General features: G+C 41.0%; 1 protein-coding gene across 1 annotated transcript in view; it reads right to left on the reverse strand.

The window, feature by feature from the left end:
* Nucleotides 1–15,063, reverse strand: part of TMEM38B (transmembrane protein 38B) — a 35,847-nt gene extending 20,784 nt beyond the window's left edge. The window contains exons 1-2 of the mRNA XM_063455206.1: nucleotides 14,605–15,063; nucleotides 835–991 (exon numbers count right to left, since the gene is read on the reverse strand). Coding sequence (XP_063311276.1) covers nucleotides 835–991; nucleotides 14,605–14,713 — 266 coding nt within the window. The 5' untranslated portion in view covers nucleotides 14,714–15,063. The remainder of the gene's footprint in view (nucleotides 1–834; nucleotides 992–14,604) is intronic.
* Nucleotides 15,064–26,285: the final 11,222 nt, after the last annotated feature.

Genomic DNA, 26,285 nt, shown 5'->3' on the forward strand with positions numbered 1-26,285 from the left:
TATGGTTTAAAATACGGCAAAACCTGAATCAACACAGATGGTTTAAATGTTATAATTTAGTAGCTAAGTTTTAAATCTTGTTTTTAAGTCTTTTGAGTACCTGCTTCAGCTAAAGAACTAGATTGCAGAAAAATTGAGACAAGCTCTGACTCATATCTGCACTGACGTTACGTGTTCGCTGTAGCGGTTATGTGCTCCATTTGGGAGATTTGAGGATGGGCTTTTGTTGACAGCGTGACGTTTTTGGCCCAATGAGGTGGAAGAATTTTATACTAAACTCATGGCCTAACTCAATTAATATTACCAAGTTTGATTACAGAATGGGTTTCATACCAAAATGTTGATGTACGCAAGTAGGATTGATTAGCTAAAGGTAAGTGAGAATGCATACTTAAAACAGTTTTTAAAAGCAACACTGAAGATTATGGAAATTTGTAATTCGTTTTCTTTCATACATTTTAACTAATTTCAAATGTATTAACATCTTTAAGTTTATCAAAGAGAAGGAAAAAAAAAAAAACTAAACAATTTTTTTTAAACAGAAACGTTGTAACTTAGTTGGTTTAAAACCACCGATTGTCCAAATTTTTAAGTTTTTACATTAAAAACTTTGCATATGAGAGATGTTTGCACTATGCTATGGAAATAAAGTCTACACAACTGGTTTAGCATGTGCACAAACCAGTTTAACTTGTAGTTTTCAGACAGAAATGCATAAATTGAGTTTAAAAAAAAATAAAAAAAATTATATACTATATATATATATTTAATTATTATTATTATTTTATTTATTTTTTGAAGTTGTGCAACTTTTAAAACTACTGACAATCTTACCAGGTTATAGATGCCATTAAGATATTTGTGCCATTTGAGAGGAAAGTCACAGGTGGTTCAGCGAGCATTATGGAAGATAGGATCCCCCCACCAAAGCAATAAAGCATTGCACTGAACCAGCATGCCACAGGACTCTTCTTTGAAACATCCAAAGCTCCTACAGTAAAACAACACTGGATGTTGACTTGGTAAAAGAGAACAGAAACTTAAAACTTCATATATTTTAAAGGTACTCCAGTTCTGATATAAATTTGATAGTGAAACAAGGATCGATAATTCCTTGCTTTTTGGTGTGTGGGTAACTGTAGATGGAAATTTCACTGTCACCACAAAACTATTTTTAATATAATAATGCTTTTATCAAGTATTTAAAGGAAATCCTATATAAATATATATATATTTTTAATAAAGTATATTCATATGAAAAATAAATAAAAACCCATCCCTACCTTTAGTATTTGACAGTAAGATCATGCAACCATATACATGCACCATGAGTCTAATGATGTCACTACACTATGCACAGAGTGAAGCAGGGAACACCAGAGACACTACAAAAGAGATAATTTCAAACGTTGCCTGATCTCAGGTGCATGTATATGACTGCATATACTGTATACATTAAAGGTAAGGTTGTATCTCATTTTTTGCATATTCTTCATTTTGAAATATCTATTTCCTTTCAAAACTTGGTGAAAGGATCATTAAATAAATAAAAAAGAAAGAAAAAAAAGTGTTGATGTGATACTTGTCCTTTAAGGGCTATTCAGAACACTAGGATAACTACCATGCAAAATATAGATATGTACCTAATACACGCATGTACAATATTTGTCTGCATTCTGTAACTAAATATGAAAATATATATTTCTCCTAAGTTTATTCTTTAGCATCCCTCTAAAGTGCAAGCATGATTCGTCCTCACACATTTGGAGCACAGCACGTGTTTCTACTATTCAATCACTGGTTTACATGAGTTAACAGTCTGAGATACCTCTACCACATTCTGATTGAAGTAGAACAAGACAAGAAATCAACAAAACCCTTCTAGACATGTATCACTGAATGCAAATATTTTGCAAATGCAAGGCATTTAAGGATACATAGCTTTTATTGTTATTAGGTTTCAACCGTTAAATGAGAAAAAACAGCAGGAGTGAAATCAGACCGTCAGAGCCCTTTCCGATATACATAAATTTGAAACAACATTTGCATTGGCATGATACACGGAGGACAAATAGTAGAAGAAACATAAACAGGGAAGAAATCACAAAAGTGCTTATTCAAACTGAATTTATAATTTAAGGATGCTTACTAAGAGAGCAACGCTTGCTAAGAGACTTTTTTTTCCAGTTTGGCTTTTTTGACCTTAAATTTGAAATTCACTTTGAATTCTCATTTTAGTGAATAACCCTGTTAAAGTCAAAATCCCCAAACTGTAAAAATTCTATACGCCAGCTAAGCTTCCGGCTTGGTTACTTTGCCTAAAATGTGAACATTCACTTTAAATTATCACTTTAGTGAATAATCCACTGTCACCGAACAGCCCTGCAGACGGCAAGGCGTGGCGGCCCCTTTAAGAGACCTGGCTGGGTTTGAACTCACAGCTCCAGCATCCCAGTCAGGTTCTCTGCCATGACATCCAACAGGGGTCTTCAGTTTCTGTTTGCATTTGTTCTGCATCCTGACCCCTTTGCCTGGATTAAGCAGCACTGATCCACCTGGGGGAGAAGAGGTCACCAGCGCCAAACCCTCACTGCCAAGACACCACCACCAAGAGAGAGAATAAAACATGCTGTTATATTACTTTTGCCGGCACCAAGTAAAAGATGTTTAGAATACAATGATTGGAGAGCAGTGAGCCTGCAGGCCACTGTATGAGTCCAGCAGGCGAACAGCAGGGTAGCTCTGAACTGCACTTTAACTATGAAGTTTAGTCTAAACCACCACAATAACCAAGGGAACGAAGTGAACAAAGTACAATACATAATTAGACAAAACGTTACAAAAGGAGAACTGTGCAGCAAGTCCAAAATCTAACAATTGTTTTATACACAGAAGTACAATGTGAAAAGACCTGTGAGTTCACGATTGTGTAGCAACGCCAGCTGTGGACACGCGTTATCCACGTTCACAGATAGCACTTCCGCCTTGCAGGGGCACGATCTATAGTCTATTCCAGGGGTAGGCAACCTATGGCACGTGTGCCATGCACGGCACTCAAGGCTGCTAGAGCCACACATGCTCTGGCCTATCAGGAGTCCCATTGAAACTTCAGATATCTGCGAATACGAAAAGCTGTTCAAGGACAATCCTCAATATATGAATTGCAGCACATAGAGGTAGTGATCTCAGATCACTTCAGACCAGCACTTGTGAATGGGAATCCACATTGGAGTAGAGAAGCCCTCGGCAGCTATTGCAGCTCCTGTCCCTGACTTGTACCTGGCCAGCCTGATCCCAACTGGAACCCAGGGAAGCCACCCACACTGCTAAATGTACACAGAAATGCAGAATAACCCTCCCCTCATAAAAATAATACCAACAGCCCACACACAATCCGCACTCAAAAACTCAACACCACTGACAATCCACATACATGCACACAACCCCACATGCAGTCTCTCACATGTAATACCCCAAACAGCCCCACATATACACACACTACCAAACACTCAATGTGACATATCTATACACACACACACACACAATTCCACAAGCAGCCCCCATACACAGCCCACATTCGAAGTTATCATACATGATACCACAAACTACTAGTGAACATATACAATATAATAGCTCATATACACACACAAATCTAACGATACAAAGCAACAGCAGTATAAATAAAACAGAATCAGAATACGGCAACATACACACACCTCAATAAAAAAAAAAAAAAAAAAAAAAAAAAAAAAAGAGGATTGGCACGCTACAGGACATCACAATCCTATTCCGGCAGTGCTGTTAAAAGGTTGCCTACCCCTGGTCTATACCAAGTATCATATTCTTTTCAACATCCAGTAAATTTTGTGGCACTGCTCTGTTAAAACTCTGCAATTTGTGAAGAATGAAAGTGTAGAAATACTGGAGGGAATACTATTTTATATTCCACAGGCAGCAAATTCTAGAGGAATGAAACCTTAAAATGTCCATTATGCATTTCAGGTTTACCTACACGGAGTAAATTTTGAGTCAAAAATCTAAACAAACCGGTTTAGGTGTGTACGTAAAGGATGAACAAATTCCTGCTAAAATTATGTTAATCGTCTGTTCCATCTACATAAGAAGAGTGGTTTTGAACAAATCAAGAAAATTGAGGGTGAAATATGATCCTATTAATTTAGTATTGTTTTATGGGCAACTGTAGTTTCAGAACGCTTAGGTTTTAAGTAACAGGATTAGTGGAAATTTGTGAAATTGAGAATTCTGCTGAGGTTTTAAAAACATTACTCTTTAAAACCAGCACTTAATGATTCTCCTGGTATCTCTATTTTTAAAACACTGCAGACCAAAAGTTATAACAAGTGGATGTGGCGAAACCAACCTCGCCACTGGGCCCTGGAGAAGCCTGTTTGCTAGCCTCCTACCTACTGACTATGGCCCCTGGGTTATTTGGGGCATATTGTACTGTATATTGCTGCTACTGGCCCTTTTAACAGCATCTATGGACATATTGGGACTTTTGGGACTACTGTCCCTTTAAGACTGTGAAGCATATTCGAGTGTACTGCCTGTAATATTATATATGTATTTATAGATGTGTTAAGTGTATCCTGGGTGATTTGTATGCAACATTCATCTGATTGTTCGGTAGAATCACTCCATTCAGTATATTGAGTGAAACTACCGAACAACCAGACCACCCAGGAATGAGTGTGCCTCCAATTACCGTTTGCAACAATGTTGCAAACAGGTAATTGGCAATCAGTGCAGTGTGGTCTTTGTCCTCTGGGTGGCCGCCATTCGGGAAACAAACACGTGGCGGCGGCCATCTTAAACTACCGAACAGCGGTGTTTTGCCGTCGAGTGTCTGGAACTAAAATCGGACACTTGACTAGGCAAACACCGCTGAGACCTCCATACTTCCAGAAATTCGTATGGAAACTACCGAATGACCCGCCGTTCGGTAGAAAGAGCCCCATAAACAAGGGAATTCATTCAAACCCTTTCCAGGCTCTATAACACAGGCAATTCGCCTGTTTTCATTCCCTTGTTTGTGACCGACCGCAGGGCCAAAATGCATGGAACTGTTTTCGGATACTTTACCCATGCGGTCGGTCAAATCTTTGGAACCCCATATCTCACGAACCATTCATCCGAATTACCTGAATTTTGGATATGTTGTCCCCCTGAATAAGGGCTATCCAGCGATGCTGGATTTAAAGGTGTACCCCCGGGTTTTGGGGTACATCCAGAACTTGGCTGAAAAAGTGTACCGGATAATTGAGGTTAATGTTATCTGAGGGGAGGGGATGTGTGGGCTGAACCATGTATGTGATTGGTTATTTTATGCCTCCCCTTGGGTGTGGCCTGTATGTGGATTAGTGTAATAAAAGCCAGGCTGGATGAGCCAGTCCAGAGTTCCTGTTTTACCCTCAAAGTGATGTGTCGTCTCATTATTGGGGGAAGGATTTATTGTATGCTGTTCCAGTTGACTGCTAGGAGTACAAGCCTATTCGTATGGTTCCTATTCAATGGTCTACAGCATTCATACACTTGGGAGAATTTAAAGGTTTCTTGGATTCGGTGATTATGGTGTCTGCCAGAGTGCTTGGAGTCCTCAGGAAGCACTAGGAGCATCCATTAACGGAGGTACCAAGTCGGGGTGCCAGGTGATCCGTTACAGTGGAAATGATTATTAGCTTGCAGTATCAGTCAACATAAACTACTGGCTAACTTGATAAAGCCCTGCTTGGGAGAAACGTGTTGTGGATTACTATTTGTTCATTTTAATTTGTAATAAAGGTCTGTTGGCTATTTTAACCTCATCTGTGCCATAAACTTATTTTTTTATTTTTATCATCATCTTCTTATACCTGGCATCGTGTTTTTATTTCTCCAGTGAAGACCTCACCAAGAATTTATGGTGGGGATTATACCACCCACGCTGTATTAACTGAGCAGTTTCCTGCTCAGGAATGTGTGAGTACTTTTTACCTAGCATTACTCCTGGTATTTTTTAATTTACACGGTAATCACTATTGCTGCTTTTATTTCTGTTTCTGGTCCTGCACTCATCCAGTGACAACAACCTCTACATTCCAAGATATCCCATAAGTGGGGGATCAATACTACTGCATGTGCAATACACCAAAGCTAGCTAAAGCGGTCTGCAAACCAAGCATATATAGAGTACTCAATTTTCACCACAATTATTCCTTTTTTGAGTAAACACAATAAATGTTAACCTTGTAACATTGAACTGTACAACAAAATGCATTTCCCTCAAAAACAAAATTAAGCTCTTTTTCCTCTACTTTGTTTATGAGGCTGCATTTTGAAGAGTTATATTAAACAGGCCTTTGACTGTCCTTATTCTGAGTGAGTCAATACATTGTGGCATATGGGCTTACAAGCTCCCATTTACATGCCCAATTCCCTGCTCCCTCTGTAGGCTAAGTCAAAATGTTTCACATGAAGAGATGTGGTACCCCTGTCTGGAACATTTGACTAGCATTTTAATGTGCGTGAGAGGGCTGAGTGTGACAGGGTGACTGTATGTTTGTGGAGTGGGTGGGTGACTGTGTGTATGGGTTCTGAGGATGACAGAGTGACTGTGTGTGAGGTGGGTGTGAATCTTGCTGTGCACAGTGAATCACATTGTAACTCAATATATAAAGAGGGATTCAACAGGTGTAGGATTCTAACCGATTCACGCTGCTCTGCACAGTGTAATGTATCTATATACAAATATTACACACTGCTCAAAGAAATAAAGGGAACACAAAAATAACACATCCTAGATCTGAATGAATTAAATATTCTTCTGAAATACTTTGTTCTTTACATAGTTGAATGTGCTGACAACAAAATCACACAAAAATTTAAAAATGGAAATCAAATTTTTCAACCCATGGAGGACTGGATTTGGAGTCACACTCAAAATTGAAGTGGAAACACACACTACAGGCTGATCCAACTTTGAAGTAGTGTCCTTAAAAAAAGTCAAAATGAGGCTCAGTAGTGTGTATAGCCTCCATGTGCCTGTATGACCTCCCTACAACGTCTGTGCATGCTCCTGATGAGGTGGCGGATGGTCTCCTGAGGGATCTCCTTCCAGACCTGGACTAAAGCATCTGCCAACTCTTGGACAGTCTGTGGTGCAATGTGACGTTGGTGGATGCAGCGAGACATATCCCAGATGTGCTCAATTGGATTCAGGTCTGGGGAACGGGCGGGCCAGTCCATAGCATCAATGCCTTTGTCTTGCAAGAACTGCTGACACACTCCAGCCACATGAGGTCTAGCATTGTCTTGCATTAGGAGGAACCCAGGGCCAACCGCACCAGCATTTGGTCTCACAAAGGGTCTGAGGATCTCATCTCGGTACCTAATGGCAATCAGGCTACCTCTGGCAAGCACATGGAGGGCTGTGTGGCCCCCCAAAGAAATGCCACCCCACACCATTACTGACCCACTGCCAAACCGGTCATGCTGGAGGATGTTGCAGGCAGCAGAACGTTCTTCACGGCGTCTCCAGACTGTCACATGTGCTCAGTGTGAACCTGCTTTCATCTGTGAATAGCACAGTGAGCCAGTGGCGAATTTGCCAATCTTGGTGTTCTCTGGCAAATGCCAAACGTCCTGCACGGTGTTGGTCTGTAAACACAACCCCCACCTGTGGACGTCGGGCCCTCATACCACCCTCATGGAGTCTGTTTCTGACCGTTTGAGCAGACACATGCACATTTGTGGCCTGCTGGAGGTCATTTTGCAGGGCTCTGGCAGTGCTCCTCCTTGCACAAAGGGGGAGGTAGCGGTCCTGCTGTTGGGTTGTTGCCCTACTACGGCCTCCTCCACATCTCCTGATGTACTGGCCTGTCTCCTAGTAGCACCTCCATACTCTGGACACTGCAAACCTTCTTGCCACAGCTCGCATTGATGTGCCATCCTGGGTGAGCAGCACTACCTGAGCCACTTGTGTGGGTTGTAGACTCCGTCTCATGCTACCACTAGAGTGAAAGCACCGCCAGCATTCAAAAGTGACCAAAACATCAGCCAGGAAACATAAGAAATGAGAAGTGGTCGGTGGTCACCACCTGCAGAACCACTCCTTTATTGGGGGTGTCTTGCTAATTGCCTATAATTTCCACCTGTTGTCTATCCCATTTGCACAACAATTGATTGTCACTCACTGTTGCTTCCTAAGTGGACAGTTTGATTTCACAGAAGTGTGATTGACCATTGTGTTGTTTAAGTGTTCCCTTTTTTTTTTTTGAGCAGTGTACAATATACACATTATATAACTTGTTACACTTGCTCTCATTTCTTATCACTATGCATATAATTAGTGTGCCTGTATTGTGTCCATGAGTCTTAGCATCTTTTGTTCGCAAATGTTATGAGAGTTCACATAGTTTCTCATGCATGGCTAGTGCATGTGAAACTAAAAAGGGAGGATATGTGGGTGGGAGAGTGGAGGGCAAGACTGTAGAAACTCCCTTTAGCCAACTTCAGGAAACATGCACAATGTTCAATTGTGACATTTAGTGTCTCCACACTCTGCATGTTCCTCAGATATGCATTGAATTAATGACCAATGCATCTCTATAAGGAGATGTTGAGTGGAGCAGCGCATATGCTATAGCCTGCTAATGCTTTCCTATGGAAAAGCTTTGGATTGGCTGAGATTAAAACGTTTAAAGGAACACTATAGGAATTCCTGACCCTATAGTGTTAAAACCACTATCTAGCCCCCCACCCCCCTCTTGCATCCCTAAATATAGTAAAATCTTACTTGTAAGTCTGGAGCTGCTAGCTCTGGCTCTGAACTGCCTGTCTGCTGACATTATTATTATTATTATTATTATTGCCGCCATTTATATAGCGCCAACAGATTCCGTAGCGCTTAGACATCACCACAAGTGTTGGCCTGAGCCAATCACAATGTTCCCCCATAGGATTCGCTGACACTGTCATGGAGGCAGATCAGGGGCAGAGTCAGCACAATTCAAACACAGCCCTGGCCAATCAGCATCTGCTCATAGAAATGTAATTGAATCAATGCATCTCCATGAGGAAAGTTCAGTATTTGCATGGAGAGGGTGGAGATAACGGAATGTTGTGATGCATTTTAGACAGCAATGACCCAGGAAGGATCTCTAGCAGCCATCTGAGGAGTGGCCAGTGGAGGAATCCCTAGGCTGTAATGCAAACACTGCATTTTCTCTGAAAAGACAGTGTTTACAGCAAAAAGCCTGAAGGGAATGATTTTACTCACCAGAACACATGCGATAAGCTGTAGTTGTTCTGGTGACTATAGTGTCCCTTTAATGATCTCAGCCTAGGGGGCCAAAGCCAGCCACGATCATATCCGTGCGGCGCTGGAAGAAGGTGAATAAAATCACCTTTTTAGCTTCTGATGGGGGGGCGGCCAATTAAACAGCACTCTTAGAATTATACGGTCAGGAATACATGTTTGTATTCCCAACACTATAGTGTTACTGTAACATCAAAGAAAGAACACATTTTGTACTGTATGGTAGTAACCTAAACATTCACTCACTTTTCCCCCACTTTACAAAGTTATTGTTTTACTATTTTGCAATGTACACTGTAATGATCACCTCAAAACTGTCAATATTTTGTTAAGACGTACAACTGAAATTGTCTGCTATCAGCAGAAATGGCCCATATATCTGAAAGTTTTGAAGACCATCAAAGTTTGGTAACTTATTTACAGAAGTTAGAAGCCAATACAATTGTTTTGTTAGGAGATTGTGACAAAGCTCAGTCTTTAGTGATCTTTTCACAACCAAAATAACTTTGCTCTAATATTTTTTTTATATCGTGGCTCCCAGGCTTGTGGAATTTGTCCAAACAAAAGTACGTTCAGGATGGATTGAGTACATGATGAATCCTTTTATGGAAGCAGAAAGGATGTCTATCAGTGTAACACTGTTGTACGCCTACACCTCTAGTCAAATTTATAGGTTGCCCAGATAATTTAGATACATAGCAAAATATTACCGCTGAATACATATTTTAAGGGAAGAACACTTTTTTTCCCCTTTTTCTATTTGAGTGCTTTTCAATTCAGATCTAGTTGGTAAGTTATTAATTGGTATTTTCACTGTGACAATTACTGCCATTATTCCAGAAAGGTGGCACTGTGCAGCATTTTCCTCCTATATAGATATTGCTTTTCAACAGAGACTTACAATTTGTGTGTGTGTGTGTATATATATATTGTAACAGAGCTCCGTGTACTCCGACCGAGTACCCTCCGTTGAGGGACGCTTCCTAGTTTGCGCCGAGGACCACAAGCACCGCACTGGACACCACAACCGCCGTAGCTTAACTGGAGCTTCGCCGTCTTCCTTCCACCCTGGATTGGATTCTGTCCTCCAGGACCGTGTGGGGAAGACCTCTCCTCCAGGAGAGCGTATCCGGAACAAGCTCTTAGAAGAGCTAAGTGATTAAGCTCAGGGGAATATGCAGAGCATAGCAATCCCCAGTGTGATACAGCAATTCCCTCCAATAACGAGACGAGGTTACGTTTTGAAGGGTCAAGAAGAACTGAGGACTGGGACACCCAGCCTGCTTTTTATTACAAAAAGGTACACACAGGACACTCCCAGGGGGAGGTTGAAATTAACCAATCACATACATGGTACCACCCCCACGTCTCCTCCCCTCAGATAAACATATAACATAATTATAGCATACAGTAAAAAATACAGTTTTCCCACATACACTGTAACTTTAAAACTATACATTCAATCTCCTTCAATAAAAATTACATATTTGAACTCAGCACACTTCAAACATAAACACTTCCAAAAATCAGCCAAATCCCTCCAGCGGATCAAAAGTTAGCTGGAGGTCCCTTTATGACCGACCGCAAGCACAATTTCCTGCCCAAAACAGTTCCATAGATTTGAAAAACGAAGTGTAAGAGAAGGTAAGGTTCAGCGGTGTTCGGTAAAATGTGTAGCCGATTTCAGTTCCATGAATTTGGCTACACATACCGCTGACCTCGTTCGAATGAACAAAGATGGCCGCCGCCACGTGTTCGTTTGTCGAATGGCGGCCACTTCGAATACTTCGGCTGCATCCGAAGTGCCCATTTAAAGCTGCAGCACTTTTCCAAATTATTTAAAGGGACAGTCTTATAAAATCCAATCTGCTAAAAGAGTCTTTAACAGGTAATACCTTCCAGGGGCCATAGTCTTAAAGGGTATTGTTACCCAAAGTCTCAATATGGCCCCAGACAGTTCTTAAAGGGCCAGCAGCAGCCCAATATAGGTTAATAAGTTTTCAGGGGCACAATCTTCCAGGGGCCATAGTCATGAGGAAGGAGGCTGGCAAATAGGCTTCTCCACAATCCAGGGAAGCAGGGCAATTTTCCATTTAAAGGGCCAGTTACAAATAGCGATTTGTAACATTATATATATATATATATATATATATTTTTTTTTTTTTTTTTTTTTTTTCTGGTTCTCTTATTGACAGGGCTTTAAAGCAAAGCTATAAATTCCACTTTAAAGTCCTATTTTGTCAGTTTGAGAAATTAAACAAAAAGCTGCAGGGGTTGTAGACTGGCAGTACAACAAATGCAATAAGTTGAAGAGGTTATGATGCCAAGAGTATCCTTTTAAAGAGAAAATATGATGTAAAAGTGACCCACTATTTCTAATGCATTATGAAGATACTGCAAACAAACTGCTCACAAAATTATTATTATTTCTTTTTTTTTTTAAAATGAAGATTAAAAACTAAATAAAAATGTATAAAGGCTATATCTTCAAAGCAGATGCAGGTAGAATTGCATAGCCTCTCCTCGTTGATGCAGGTTAATGTCTGAAGCTACTGTCTGGTTATCCAAGCTAAAAGGTTTCAGGATCCTGTAAATTATTTTTTGTATTTAAATGTTGCCATTATTTTTTTTAAAGCTTGTACACTATTATAGGGATGCTATAAGGAACATAACTACTACAGCACTCTGTAGTGCCTATGGTGCCAGGCAGGAGTCTCTTGTAATGATGGCTGGGAACAGGGGTCATGTCCTGGGGAAAAAAGTGTAGGAACTCACCCAAGATCCACCTCACCCTCCTAAAAAAAATAAAAAAATAAAAAATGTATACGCTTGTATGCATATATATAGCTGGGTGAAGGGGAGAGTGACAGGGTGCGTGTATAGGGGAGAGTGACAGGGTGCGTGTATAGGGGAGAGTGACAGGGTGCGTGTATAGGGGAGAGTGACGGTGTGTGGGGAGACAGGGTGGGGATGGCTGTAACAAGGTTTGGGTAGGAAGGCTGTGAGAGGGTAGGGGGTCTGTGAGAAGGTAAGGGGACTCACTGATAATTTTTTTAAATCCTACATTTGTGAGAGCTGGGTGGATTTTTTACCTGGTGTCCAGTGGGGCTGCTGGTCGGTCTGTGCGGGCAGGAAGGCAGGCATGCAGGCGGTTAAACTCAAGGCGGGCGGCAAGGGAGCTGCATCACTGCGGCGTGCTTACAGATCAGCACTCCCTTGCCGCCAGGGCTCGAGTCCTGCAGAAACGCATGGGAACAGCGTTCCTGCACTTTTTCCACAGCAGGAACGCTGCTCCCGTTTGTGGTCCTGCAGGACTTGTTTGCCCACGAGGCAACAAGGCTTTTGCCTTGTTAGCCTCGGGGCAGGCGAGGGAGCGCTGATCTGTAAGCTCTCCCTGCTCAGCTCCCTCGCACGCTGCAGAGTGATGCCGGGAGCCTGAATATGACAGAGTTCAGAGGTCAGCGCTCCCTCGCCGCCCACCTGGAGTTTAACAGCCCGCCTGCCATTCTGCCCGCACATACCGGCCAGCAGGTAAAAAAAAAAATCCACCCAGCTCTCCCAGATGTAGGGTGGATTTTAAAAAATAATCTGTGAGTGTTTGGGGGAAGTGTGTGTGGATGTGGATGATGTGTGTGTCGGGCTGTCAGTGAGTCTGTGTGTGTGTCTCTGTCTGTCAGTGAGCCCCCCTACCAAAACCTTGTCACAGCCATCCCCACCCTGACTCCCCACACACCATCACAGCCTCCCCACAAACCATGTCACAGCCCCCTCACACACCCTGCCACTCCCCCCCATACACGCACCCTGTCACCCATACACTATCATCCCCATACACACACTGACACCCCCCCCATACAATATCACCATCCCCAATTACTTTCTGCCTCAACACCCTGTCACCCCTTCACTCAGCTATATATATGCATACGAGCATATATTTTTTTAGGGGGGGAGGGGGGAAAGAAAGAGTTGGATCTTGGGTGAGTTTCCACACTATTTTTTATTCCCCAGGACTTGACCCCTGCTCGCCACCCGCCTGCCCCCAGGCTAACAAGGCAAATGCCTTGTTTGCCTCACGGACAAACAAGACCTGCAGGATCACAGATGGGAACGGCGTTCCTGCTGTGGAAAAAGTGCAGGACTGCTTTTCCCATGCGTTCCTGCAGGACTCGAGCCCTGGCTGGGGAGTGAGTGTCAGCCAATTAATACATTTCTAAACTTGGTATGCTAATCCAGAAACATGAACCAACTGCTCATGTAACTACAAACAGTAAGAAACGTGGGCACCAGGTAAGTACACCAAACTTACATTTAACTACAGTGTTTAACCAGGGGACTTCTGGCACAACAACCACTACAGTGCACTTAGAGTATCCATTTAAGAAAAGAAAACAACTACAAAATACTGACAGCTCAAAATAATGCAGGAAAGGGTAGAAAGCAAGCACTATCCACAGCCAAGAAAAATGTCATAATTAAAAGAACAATCCAGTAAAAAAATTAAACACTAATAAAATAAATTAAAATGGGCTATGTGTTTAAATTATTGATCCTCTCTCTCCTCCCCTCCCTCCATTACAGCATTAAAAGAGTTGAAAATCAAGTGAACATCTTTCTTCCAATGCATTAGGGAAATGGAGTATAGGTTTCAAGAATCTGATGGAGAGGTTGAGGTCAACACCAAAACATTACTACTAATAGTCATAAAGTATACACTGTACTAAATACACACACGTAAATAGTACTTTGATCACTGTAGTATAGAATTAAAACACTGCCACAATCCCATCAACATCCACAATGCTTCTAACCAGCAAAGTGAACAGTGAAGCTGATCATAAATATAAACAAACAACATATGAAAGCGCTAGGCAGGAAAAATATTACAAAAAAAAAAAACAAGTTAAATGAATCTATGTTATGTTCTACAGATGCCCTAGGCTAGCTGTGTAAAAAGTATGACAGTAAAAATACTTTTAAAAGTTGTAATAAGTTATTTCTAATTACTGACACAATGACTGTGACCCTACTATACAATGGACCCTAAGGAGTTAGGAGAGTTGACTACAGCCATAAAAAGATAACTAGAGGATAAATTGCTAAAAATCTCACCCACAAAAACCACACACCAAATTACCATACCAATAATGCCTTCATTGAACTTTACAATACAGTTTATTGTTCCCATGCAATATTGCAGTGTCTGTCATTCGGTATGAGCATAGATCCCATCAGACCCCCCTGTCCCCTTACCCTCATGCAGGTGAAGCCATAACCCCTCCACTCACCTGGCTGCTCTCTGGCTGACATCACTGAGGCCCAATAATGAGCCGCATCAAATAATGGAAACATGGATAACTGGGAGAACTGCAGTGACAGCTCGGACAGGGACTCCATGACGAACGCTATGTGTTCCTATTCCAGCAGGACAGCTTTTTAAACCCCACTATTCCCAGCCACCTGTAACACTGCTCTCTGCTCACACTGTCAGATACTGAACAGAGTACTTCCTCAGACACCAAACACTGAGTCCCCCGGTATCTCTATATGTCAGCCATGCAGCCTGTGCTGGGCTCGGTGTCTGTACACACGGTAAGTGTTCTGTTATAGAATGTTCATTTAACTCATGTTCTAACACCTGTCAGATGGAGAGCCCGCCCACCGGCCTACAACTTCCTCACCCAGCCCTCACAGCATGTATGTGGGTGTGTGCCATGCAGTGTGGCTGTGAATGCAAGTCAACGTGCAGCGGATTTGACCGCACTCGTGACGTCACAGCTGAGCCGTGTGCGACTCTAGCTATAGCTCATAGCTGTGATAGAGCTGGCTCGCTTTATCCGCTCAGTGGTCACGTGGTGTCCGGCACCTAATACCCATTGGCTGCATGGTGAACTGCTCGGGTAGGGGGCTGTCGCCTCTGCCGTGCGCCTCCATTTGTATGGTGGCAATATTACCTTTATAGAAAAGCAGCATGTTCTTAAATAGAATCATGTATGGGTCAACAACAAGATTTGTGTGTAAAGTGCTTTTAAAGGGGTCATATAGTAAGTGTGATAATTAAATCATAGATAGAACGTTTTCTTCTCGGAGTATTCCTCTGTCCCTCTCTGTTAGAAGGCTGGGTTATGAGTGTTCCATAGAGAGTAACTGCAATAGAACTGTTATGTATATAAGGTCTTGCTGAACTGATCTTGCAGTTGTACCCGTTCAGGGCCCAACCTCACTGTCCTGGGACATTCCTTGGTGTCTTGTTTTCCTGCTTCTGAGTCACTGCGTAAAATCACTTAAAGGACAACTGTCACCAGAATATATATTTTTATTATTATAAAATCCTTGCAGCATATAATAAAAAATTCTGGTATCTTTTTTAAATGACGTGCAAAAATGGCTGAAAATCTCTCCCCTACTTTCACAAAACACTAAGTCCCTCTGCCATAATTATAAACCTTCGGTCGGTAGAATCCAGCCGTTAGGCTCCTGTTTCACTCCCTGCACAGAGCTGTGATGTCGTCAGCCATCGCCATGTGTGCTCTGCCTGGTACTAACTCCGACCGCATTGGCAATTTTCATATTTCCTAAAGCCAAGTGCGGTCAGAATTAGTTTGGACATACACATTTTGTAACATTGCTTCGAAATCAATGTTTTTCCGAATCAATTGCCATCACTGGAATCCAAACTTATCAATCACTTGCTATTTGCAAGTATAACTTCCATAACAACAATATGGCCAGGCATCATAAACAGCCTGTGGTGATGAAGGTGCTTAGAATGCACAGAGAATCCAGCCCCCAAAATAACTACAGATGCAGTTGTTTTAAAGGTGGAGTGTAATATGGTTTGTAAGTCTTTAACTACTCCTCTAATGACCATGGATTTACTATAATGCAGTTAAAGTTTATGTGCTTATGCAGTGAATGTCACAGAAACTTTGTGTTACTAGTGAATCACAATCTTAAATACCAGCTGTTATAATTCTATAACTTGGAAGCAGGGCCAGCACAGGCGGCGCTGACTGACATAAATCTCCCTCACTGGCCCAGTCCACCTACTGGAGACAAGGAAGGCTCAGAGCGCATCTGTTTTTCACCCTGTACAGTGTGCAGACCTGGTGTATGGCACTATGGATTGTGGCCAATTTAGAGCCTTGCCATGGCTTACCACAGCAATGCCCTTATTATCAAAGCTTGCGAGAGACATATACCAGGTCTGCACCCGGCTGTGATTTGTTTTTGCTGTGGAGCTCTGTTATACACTTACTGTTCCTTCTCTGTCCTTTGTTCCTTTTTCTTTCTTTTTTAAAAAAAATGTAATTCTTTATTGAAATATTAATATTACAAAAATAGAGGAATAAAAGTTGACATTATTTGTTTAAGAATATCAATAATACATCATATTTGTATTTTTTTTATAATCTTACCTACATACAATTCTATTAGCATTCATACTGACATGAGGGGATGGCAGGAGGGCAATGTCGTAAAGTTGCATTTTATCCTATACCATGTTCTCTATTATTTGGCTTTCCATTATAATAATCTTATTAGAAGTGCCCATCTCTTTTAGCAAAGGAAGATGTTTGCCATGTGTCCCATATTTTTGAATATAGACTCCCTTGATTGTTCATTAAATAGTATCCTTCTCCATTGAGCATTGATAATTTATTTGATTTATTATTTTATTCCAATTTTAATGTCCTTGCTTTTTCCAATTTCTCGCTATACAAATTCTTACTGCCAATATAATATGAATCATTAAATAAGTGTTGTAGAATTATTAAAACCTTTATTAAATTTCCCCATTAACTCCATTAACTTCATTATATGACAGATTTTCCTAACAGCATTTAGAATATTAGCAAGAGAATGCATTTTCTAGAAGGATATGAGTAACACCGGAATTGTCAAGTTCCTGTAATATGTAACAATGTATGCCATAGTTAGATCATGAGAACTGTACTAATGAAATGTCCATTCACTAAAAAGCCTTGAACCTGACCTCGAATCTAACATCACTAACTACTCAAAATGGCGCCTAAAGCCCCCCTCCCATCGAGTAAAGCCTCGTGCTAGCAAGATGGCGCCTGGGCCATCGTGTCCACTCCTGTGTCCAAGATGACGCCACCTCTCGGTGGGAGGTCATGTAGCCGGCCACTTAACACTTAAGCCAATTAATAATATTGATGGATGGGTATTGACATAGCCACTTAACACCTAACCCAATTAATGATGTTTATTTGTTGTTATCTTGATATTCTATGATGATGTAATATTGCTCTTATAAGGGTCTGCAAGCCCGCTTTTTAACCAGATGCCATTAAATTTTCTCGAAGTTCTTTTAACCTGAACTCCGTGTGTCAGTGTGAATTTACTTCTGCGTATACGCAATTTAATCATCTCAGATTTGGACAGGAACAGATAGTCATTCAAACATATTTGTTTGCTTAAAATAATCTATATCAATTGGCGTATCCAACGTGGGGCACCGGGTTATGGCCTTTGGCCGGTAAGCCGTCCCAGAAGACGCTGCTGGACGGAGGAATCCTGGGGGAAGGAAAGGAGACTGATCACCTCCCAGTACACGGTAGAGACTGCTGCAGAGCCTAGCCGGTATGTTCCAGCCTCTTTGATTGACCCGTCCCAGTGTCTGTGACTGCTACCGGGAGGACATCAAAGTCAGGTAATAACTTGCCCGGTGCCTTATTGTTACCCACCTGTTTACCTGCATTTTGCCTATCTGTTGCCTGGGTGTGTTTGTATTGGTCTGTCTTTAGCTTAAGTGCCCGGGTAGAGTGTTTGCCTGTTTACCCCTTTTGGGATAAAGGGGGGTGGACCTGTGGTAGTTTTCCTGAGGGTCCTCTGTTGCCTGTTTACCCCTTTTAGGAGCCACGTGGCTGTGGCTGTAAGGAAAAAGGGGGGTGGACCTGTGGAAGTTTTCCTGGGGGTCTTCTTTTGCCTGTTTACCTCTTTTAGGTGCTGGGTAGCTGCAGCAGTAAAGAAAAAGAGGAGGGGGGAATCTGTGGAGGGGTGTAGACTCACTGCTTCCTGGGGATTCCCCATGGTGTCACTTTGATAGCCTAGCTAGCCTCATTGTGCACGTTGCTCTGCTTGCAGAGAGGTGGTACCCTCCAGCCTCGAGCGCTGAGGCTGGTGGCATTCCAATTTTTATTTGTGGCGCGTGGATTCGGGCAGGCATTGCTGTCTCCATCACCACGTGGTAGTGAGACTTACGGGTGGGTCCGTAGGGGCGCTACGGGAGTGAGGGAAGTGGTGGTCACGGTTACCGGTCCACTTTAACGGGGGAGGCTTACGGATCTCGGGCCGGTGTTAGCTGTTTTCCGTAGCCGCTGGTAGTGAGACTTGAGGAAGTCATTCTCCGAGCGGGGACACTACGAGGTTGAGGGAGGTGGCTTTGGCCACATGAGTAAAGGAAAGGGATTACTGTTGAATTTATTTGAACTGTGATGCATGCACTGTATTTCAATTGAAATGTTGTCTTAATTGGGAGTCATTCAAACTCCTGTGTCTGTCTCTACTTTCACTTTTTACTTTTACTCTACTTCCTGTGTTATTTACACTTTCCCCTCCTATTTCTCTTTGTGAGAGAAGTGATTGGTCACACACTTCTTACCTCGCTCCAATCCGTGGCTACCTCGGGTAGGCGGAATAAGTGACTAGTCTACGTTTTGGGAAGACGCACGTAGGGACCCACCCTTTACGTGGCAGTCGAGCATTGTAGACACTCTGTTTAATTTTCTTCCTCTTTATCTGGGACGCCTTTTATAGGGGGGAATGGGACAGGGGTTAGATAAGCACAGTAAGGGCTGGTTAGCATGTGATCTAGTTGAAGACAGAGAGGGTGGAGAGATGGTTAAGGGAGTTGAAAAGATTGCTAAAGTGTGTAAAATTGCTGTACCTTCATGTGGTAGATTACAGCCAGAGAGCTGGCGCAGATTACTGACAGAGAAGAAAGGCAAGCTTACAGATAATGGTTTGCTTCGTACAGCAGAAGCCTGGTACAGAGTAGCAAGAGCTATTCAGCAGGAAGGTTGGGTTGAGGAAGAAATTGATCACAAAGGTTTAAAACTGTATGTATATCATAATAATTATGTTGCTGGGGGGTTCCCTCAGCCAGCGCCCCAAAATGGCGCCCAGGGGATGTCCATTCCCAAGGTTCAGTCAGCAATGAGTGACATTCAGCTGACCATGTTCCCAACCCCTAACTCTCCCATCACCCATCCCGTCATCGCCCCTGTTTGCCCGGTCCTGAATTCTGATGGATCTTTATTCTCCCCCCCATCATCCCTACAACTACCATCACCCTCATCCATCCCTGCACTTACTTCCCTGTCTAATCCAACTATTTCATCCATCATTCCTTCTCTACGCTCTCTCTCCGTCAATAATCCTACCCTCCCACTTGCATCCACCCAGTCCACTAACCCCTCCTCACTTGCTATTTGTCACGTCTAAACATTTGTTATGAAGGAACACAACTGCAGATTTCGTATAGTTTGAATATTTATTATAAAAAGTAAAAGGTATTGACTTTAATTCCAATTTACAGGTACTGTAGCTTTAAGTAATAAACGATAACTGAAGTCCACAATTATAGGCACTGTAGCTTTAAGTAGTAAACGATAACTGAAGTCCACAATTATATGCACTGTAGCTTTAAGTAGTAAACGATAACTGAAGTCCACAATTATATGCACTGTAGCTTTAAGTGGTAAACGATAACTGAAGTCCACAATTATATGCACTGTAGCTTTAAGTAGTAAACGATGACTGAATCAGAAAGAGTCCTTTAGTAGTATTAATTAATTAGGTGATAAGAAGTTACAATAGCTGTTCCATAGACTTTAACTGAAGTAAGACAGATGCAGCTAACTGAGACAAAGTATGAGTTGAAGTTAGCTGTAACGGTTTTGTTTTAACGAAGGACTTTGGAGACAGGAAATAACAGCTTTGAGATGCAACGCTTATCACAGAGGTTTTACTTAGCTTCCGGCACATAGAACACTGGTTCCCGAGATCTCCTCAGAGGCGGTTTATCCTGAATGGTGAGAGTTCAGCTTTAGTCGTGGATGAGGAAAGGTGAAGGGAACTTGAAGTCTTCCAGTCCGGTCCGGTAACAGAGGGCTTTCACAACGATGTTGCAGCCGGTTCGTGAGTACGGAACGTAGTTCAATAATCCAGCGTCGATCAGCTGGTGCGGTCAGATTAAATAGGGAGACCGTGTCATAAAGAGGTGTGGCTAAGCTCCGTGGAACCAGGAAGTAAGAGGATATCATAATTAAGGCATGACAGTATCCCCTCCTTAATGAGCAACCTCTGGGTGCTATTGACTTGGCTTAGAAGGGTAACGTTTGTGAAATTTGGAAATTAATTTGTCAGCATGAACGACAGAGGAGTTTTCCCATGTATCTTCATCAATTCCATATCCTTTCCATCTGATGAGGTATTGTAAGGAGCCACGATGGATCCTTGAATCCAGTATACTTTGAATTTCGTATTCTTCTTCACCCTGGACCAATATGGGATCAGGAGAAGTAGTGACATTTCTTTGGAAAGGGTCAGGATGATGAGGCTTCAACAAGGACACATGAAAAACAGGATGTAGCTTTAAAGTTGGTGGAAGTTTCAATTTAACAACATTACGGTTGATAACCGATATTATCGGAAAAGGACCAAGAAAAAGAGAACTTAACTTCTTTGATGGACGATTTGTAGAGATGTTCTTTGAGGAAAGCCAGACAAGATCACCGATTTTATAAGAAGGTGAAGGTTGTCTTTTTGTATCAAAAAACTTCTTTTGATTGGAGGAGGCCAATTCTAGATTCTCATGCAATTTCTTGAATAAAGAGGACATATGAGAGATTTGATTCGAATCGGAGAGATTAGATGAAGAAACTGTCTGAGCAGGAAATGAGGAAGGATGAAATCCATAATTGGATAGAAATGGAGTCATTTTACTGCTGGTATGAAAAGAGTTATTGTATGCGAATTCTGCCATAGGTAACCAAGTTATCCAATCGTCTTGTAAGTGAGAGCAATAACATCGTAGATATTGTTCTAAGCATTGGTTGACTCTTTCAGTTTGTCCATCTGTTTGAGGATGATATGCAGATGATAGTTTACGTTGGATATGAAGAGTGGCACATAATGCATTCCAGAATTTGGAGGTAAATTGAGTTCCTCGGTCTGAAATGATTTCGTCTGGCAGTCCGTGAAGTTTAACTATGTTATCAAGAAATATTTTCGAAAGTTCAGAGGATGAGGGTAACTTCTTTAAAGGAATGAAATGAGACATTTTCGTGAAGCGGTCTACTACCACTAAAATGGTGGTATGATGATGAGAAGGAGGTAATTCTACCAAGAAATCCATAGAAATGGATTGCCAAGGTCGTTCAGGAACTGGTAAATTCAATAATTGACCAAATGGTTGATGATGGACATGTTTTGATCTTTGGCATACAGAACAAGATTTGACATAAGATTCAATAGTTTGGTCTTGACGAGGCCACCAATAGTATCTTTTAGACAATTCAAGGGTCTTTTTTATACCTGGATGACCTGCCAGAGGAGAATCATGAATAAATTCGAGTACTTTAATTCTGAAAGAGGGAGGTACGTAAATCCGGTCTTTGAAATAGTAGAGTCAAATGGGTCTGGTATGCCTAATGCAACACACAGGGATGAGGGAGTCTGACTTGAAGTGAAGAGCTCAAAAACTGGATATAGACAGAAATTTCACCTAAAACTGTCTGAAATACGAAGTATTGTAATTAACACTGTAAGTCCCGTGTAATGAATCCAGGAGCTGGTTCACTTAAAAAGGCTTTGTTAAAATTCAGGATGAAAACATGGAATTTGTATATATGGTGTGTATACCTTTAAATCTGTCTCAAATGAGATAAAATTAGGTGCACGCCAAATACTATACTTTTAACAAACAGGAAATTAAAATCACCTTCCAGTATAGGAAACTGTTTCCTGTGATATAATAAATCAGTGTAACACTGATACGTAGTGACACAATAATATATGGTGTGTGTGTCTTTAAATTTATGATCTATAAGTGGACAGAATATATACCAAGTGGTGTATTTAGAAGTACGGATATATTATTTGGTGGAAATATGATGAAGATGACTATATTTCATATAAATGGTTAAAAATCAATAAAATCCAATGAATTCCAAATGAAGTTTAAAAATAATTCAAAATTTATTAGAAAAAAGGCGCCTATATCAGGGCTTTCAAAGTGATAGAGTATAAAAATATAAAACTACATAAAAATGAATAAATATAAGTCAGGGACGTTTTGCAAGATTGTTACCAGCACATCTGTGTAGGTTGTTCCGTTTTTGTAGTGAGGACCAGTTAGGATGGATGTGGATAGTTTGTTGCTCTTTCTGCCGGCTGTTTGTGAGGTTGGCGTGCGTCCCAGACCTCACTCTGGATGATGCACGCTGTTAGCCGGCGGGTCCCCAGATCTCGGAACACTCTACGTTTGATGGAAAAATGCTGCAGCTGGATTCCTGGTCTGCGTCCGTACCCTGCTTACTTCTTTGTGGTCTGTGGTCTAACGCGTTTCGTGGGTGTCAGCCCCACTTCCTCAGAGACGTGATGAGGATTCTTCAGTACACCACGATTTTTATATAGTTCTAATTGGTGTTAATTACATTGATTGTCACTTTACTTTGCCAATTAAAACTTTGCATTTAAGCTGGTGTTTAGTAAACACACTGAAAAAAACTTAAATTGGAACATATGTTTGTGGTGTACACAGTTATTACGGCTAATAAACAAATAATGGAAAACATTGGAAATAACATAAAAAAGTGTATAAAATATATAAAATATATCGGAAACATCAGAAAATACATCAGGAATACATTAAGAGTACCTTAAAAGTGCATTAAAAATGCAATAGAAAAATGTAATGTCATGTAATAATAAAACATAAAAATGCAATACAATACAATAAAAATGCATTATAAATGTAATAAAAAGACTAAAAAGAGGAACATATATATTTAAGGAGTATCTCTAAATGTTAATAACGGACCATATTGGGTATAATAAATGAATAAACGGATAAACACAGAATTGGAAAGAATTACACAATTGTGGTATGGAATTCATATACAATGAATGATGAATGATGCATAAATGGATGAACAAATAGATGGACTGTATGAAGTCTGATACAATTCTAATGTCAAAAGTGATAGTGTACAATTTATTAAGGAAAGCATTGAGTTGCTAGTTGTAACATACAGCTAGAGCTTAAATAAAGCTGTGGGATTAACAGTGTAAGGACTGTGTGAAATTGAGTATAGTTCTAGTGTTAGAAAGTGACAAAAAGTGATATTACGCAATTGTTTATAGGAGGAGAGAACTACATTCTATAACTAGTGGTGACATACAGCTAGAGGGAGAATGGAAGAACTCGTGTATATCTATATATGAAACTGAAGATATAGTATACATATATAGAATGTATCTGGATACAAGAGAAAATAAATTAGTGTAAGGTTGAAATGTGAAATTATAATATATAGATTGTATCCATCAGGTATCCTATCGGAGCCGTGCTTAATTAGAGACATAGTACATTAATAAGTGCTGGGTTTATACTAGAGGGTCTAATGATGTGGTTCTAGAATTGAAAAAAAGGAAAAAAGGGAGAAGAGAAGGAATGTATAACTAATACCTGTGATGTGTATAAGTGCCTAAGTGGCAATAATATTAATACTATTAATAAAAATGGATGATTAAATGGATATGTATCTATGGATAGATGGAGAGATGTATACATGGAAGGGCGTGTGCTTCTTATGGATATATATATATGAGTGTGTATATGCAGTACCATCTGTATCCCTTGGATGGGTAAGTGAAGAGGTGGACAATAGTAAAAATAAAAAATATAAAATACATATAATAAAAAATGATGATGATAAATAGGTGAAAGGGGGGTAAAAAAAGGGGGAGATAAAAAAGAGAGGTAAAAAATTGAGGTTGAAAGTCCGCCATCTATGTGTCAAAAAAAACACATATCTATAGAAAAGCATTCAGTTCATAGTCTATGTTCAAGCCTTTAGGTGCTAAGGTCTCTAAGTTGAATATCCATTTGGCCTCGGTTTGGTCAAGATTTCTCTCCATATCCCCACCTCTCCAGTGTACATTTACTTTTTCAATGGGTAAGAATCTTAAACTCGTGGGATCTCCTCTGTGGAATTCTTGGAAGTGTTTGGAGAGGTTGTGTGTCTGTAGTCCTCTCTTAATATTGCGTATGTGTTCCGCTATTCTGGTCTTCAGGGATCTTTTTGTTCGTCCCACATATTGTTTGGGACAAGGGCATGTAATAAGATAGATGACTCCTACTGTGTCACAGCTCATATTGGTGTGTAGGTTATATTCTTCCGAGTTTGTTGTGGATTTGAATTTGGTCGTCTCCAGTTCTAAGGAGGGATTGTTCCTGCATGCTATGCATTTGGTGCATCTTTTGAAGCCTCTGGTTTCTGTTCTGTCATGGGCATCATGAGAGGATTTTAAAGTAGGTGCTAGCATAAGTTGTAGGTTTGGTGCCTTTGTAAAGATAATCCGTGGTTTGGGATCAAGGATGTCGGTGAGTGTAGGATCACTCCTCAGTATGTTCCAATGTCTGTTTAAAATCTTCTCTATCGTACGAGATTGATGGTTGAACTTGGTTATAAAAGCAGGGGTCAGATGTTGTGTGTCTGTAGTCTTCTTCTTGTTTTTTAAAGTGTCTTCTCTTGGAGTTATTAGAGCTGTCTTTTTAGCGTCAGACAGTAGTGTTGTGGGATATCCTTTAGCCAAAAATCTCTGTTCCATTTCCTCCATTTGTTCTTCACATGTTTCCAGTTTGGAACAGTTTTTTCTGATTCTCCTGAACTGGTTGTGTGGGATATTTTTCAACCAGGTGTGTTTGTGGTGACTGTTAAAAGGAATAAAACTATTACAGTCTACGGATTTCTTAAAAGTTTTGGTGTGTATTCTTTCTTCTTCAATATAGATGTTTAAATCTAGAAATTCAATCTGTTGTTGAGAGTGGTTAAAAGTGAATTCCAGATTATACGGGTTGTTGTTGAGGTAGTTCTTGAATGAGTCCAGAGATTCTAAGTCCCCCTTCCAGATGAAGAAACAGTCATCTATATATCTTCTCCACAGGGACAGATTTGCGCCAAAGGGGCAGTTGTTCCATATAAATTCTTCCTCCCATTTGCCCATGAAGAGGTTCGCGTAACTTGGCGCAAATCGTGTCCCCATGGCGGTGCCTTCTAACTGGAGGTAGAATTGGTCATTGCACCAGAAGTAGTTGTGAGTAAGGATGAACGCGATGCATTGGATCAGGAAGTCAATTTGGTCGTTCGGTAATTCTGAATACACTGCTAGTGAATATTGTGTAGCTTCACAACCTTGTAGGTGTTCTATCACCGTGTATAGTGAGGTGACGTCTGCTGTGACTAAAAACATGTCCTCTGTCCAATTAAAATCAGATAAAATGTTTAAAATCTGCGTGGAATCTCTTAGGTAGGACTTAAGCTGAGGTACCAAATTTTGTAGGAACTGGTCAACGTATTCGGAGAGATTGGCTGTGAGAGATCCAATTCCAGAGATGATGGGTCTGCCTGGTGGTTTTGTTAATCGCTTATGGATTTTGGGTAAATGGTAAAAAATTGGTATCCTTGGAAACTTTATGGATAAATATTGATATTCTCTGTTGTTGATGATTCCTCTCTCTTTACCCTGGTTCAGTATCTCATTAAGTCTTTCCTTGAATTGCACAGTAGGGTCTTGTTCTAGTTTTAAGTAGGTTGAGGTATCTGCCAATAGTCTTTGGTTTTCATCCACGTAGTCCCCAGTGTTCAGGATGACTAATCCGCCGCCTTTGTCTGCGGCTTTAAAGGTTATATCCTCCAACTTCATTAATTGTTTG

This window comes from Pelobates fuscus, chromosome 5, assembly GCF_036172605.1.
Source record: "Pelobates fuscus isolate aPelFus1 chromosome 5, aPelFus1.pri, whole genome shotgun sequence".
NCBI classification, from domain to species: domain Eukaryota; kingdom Metazoa; phylum Chordata; class Amphibia; order Anura; family Pelobatidae; genus Pelobates; species Pelobates fuscus.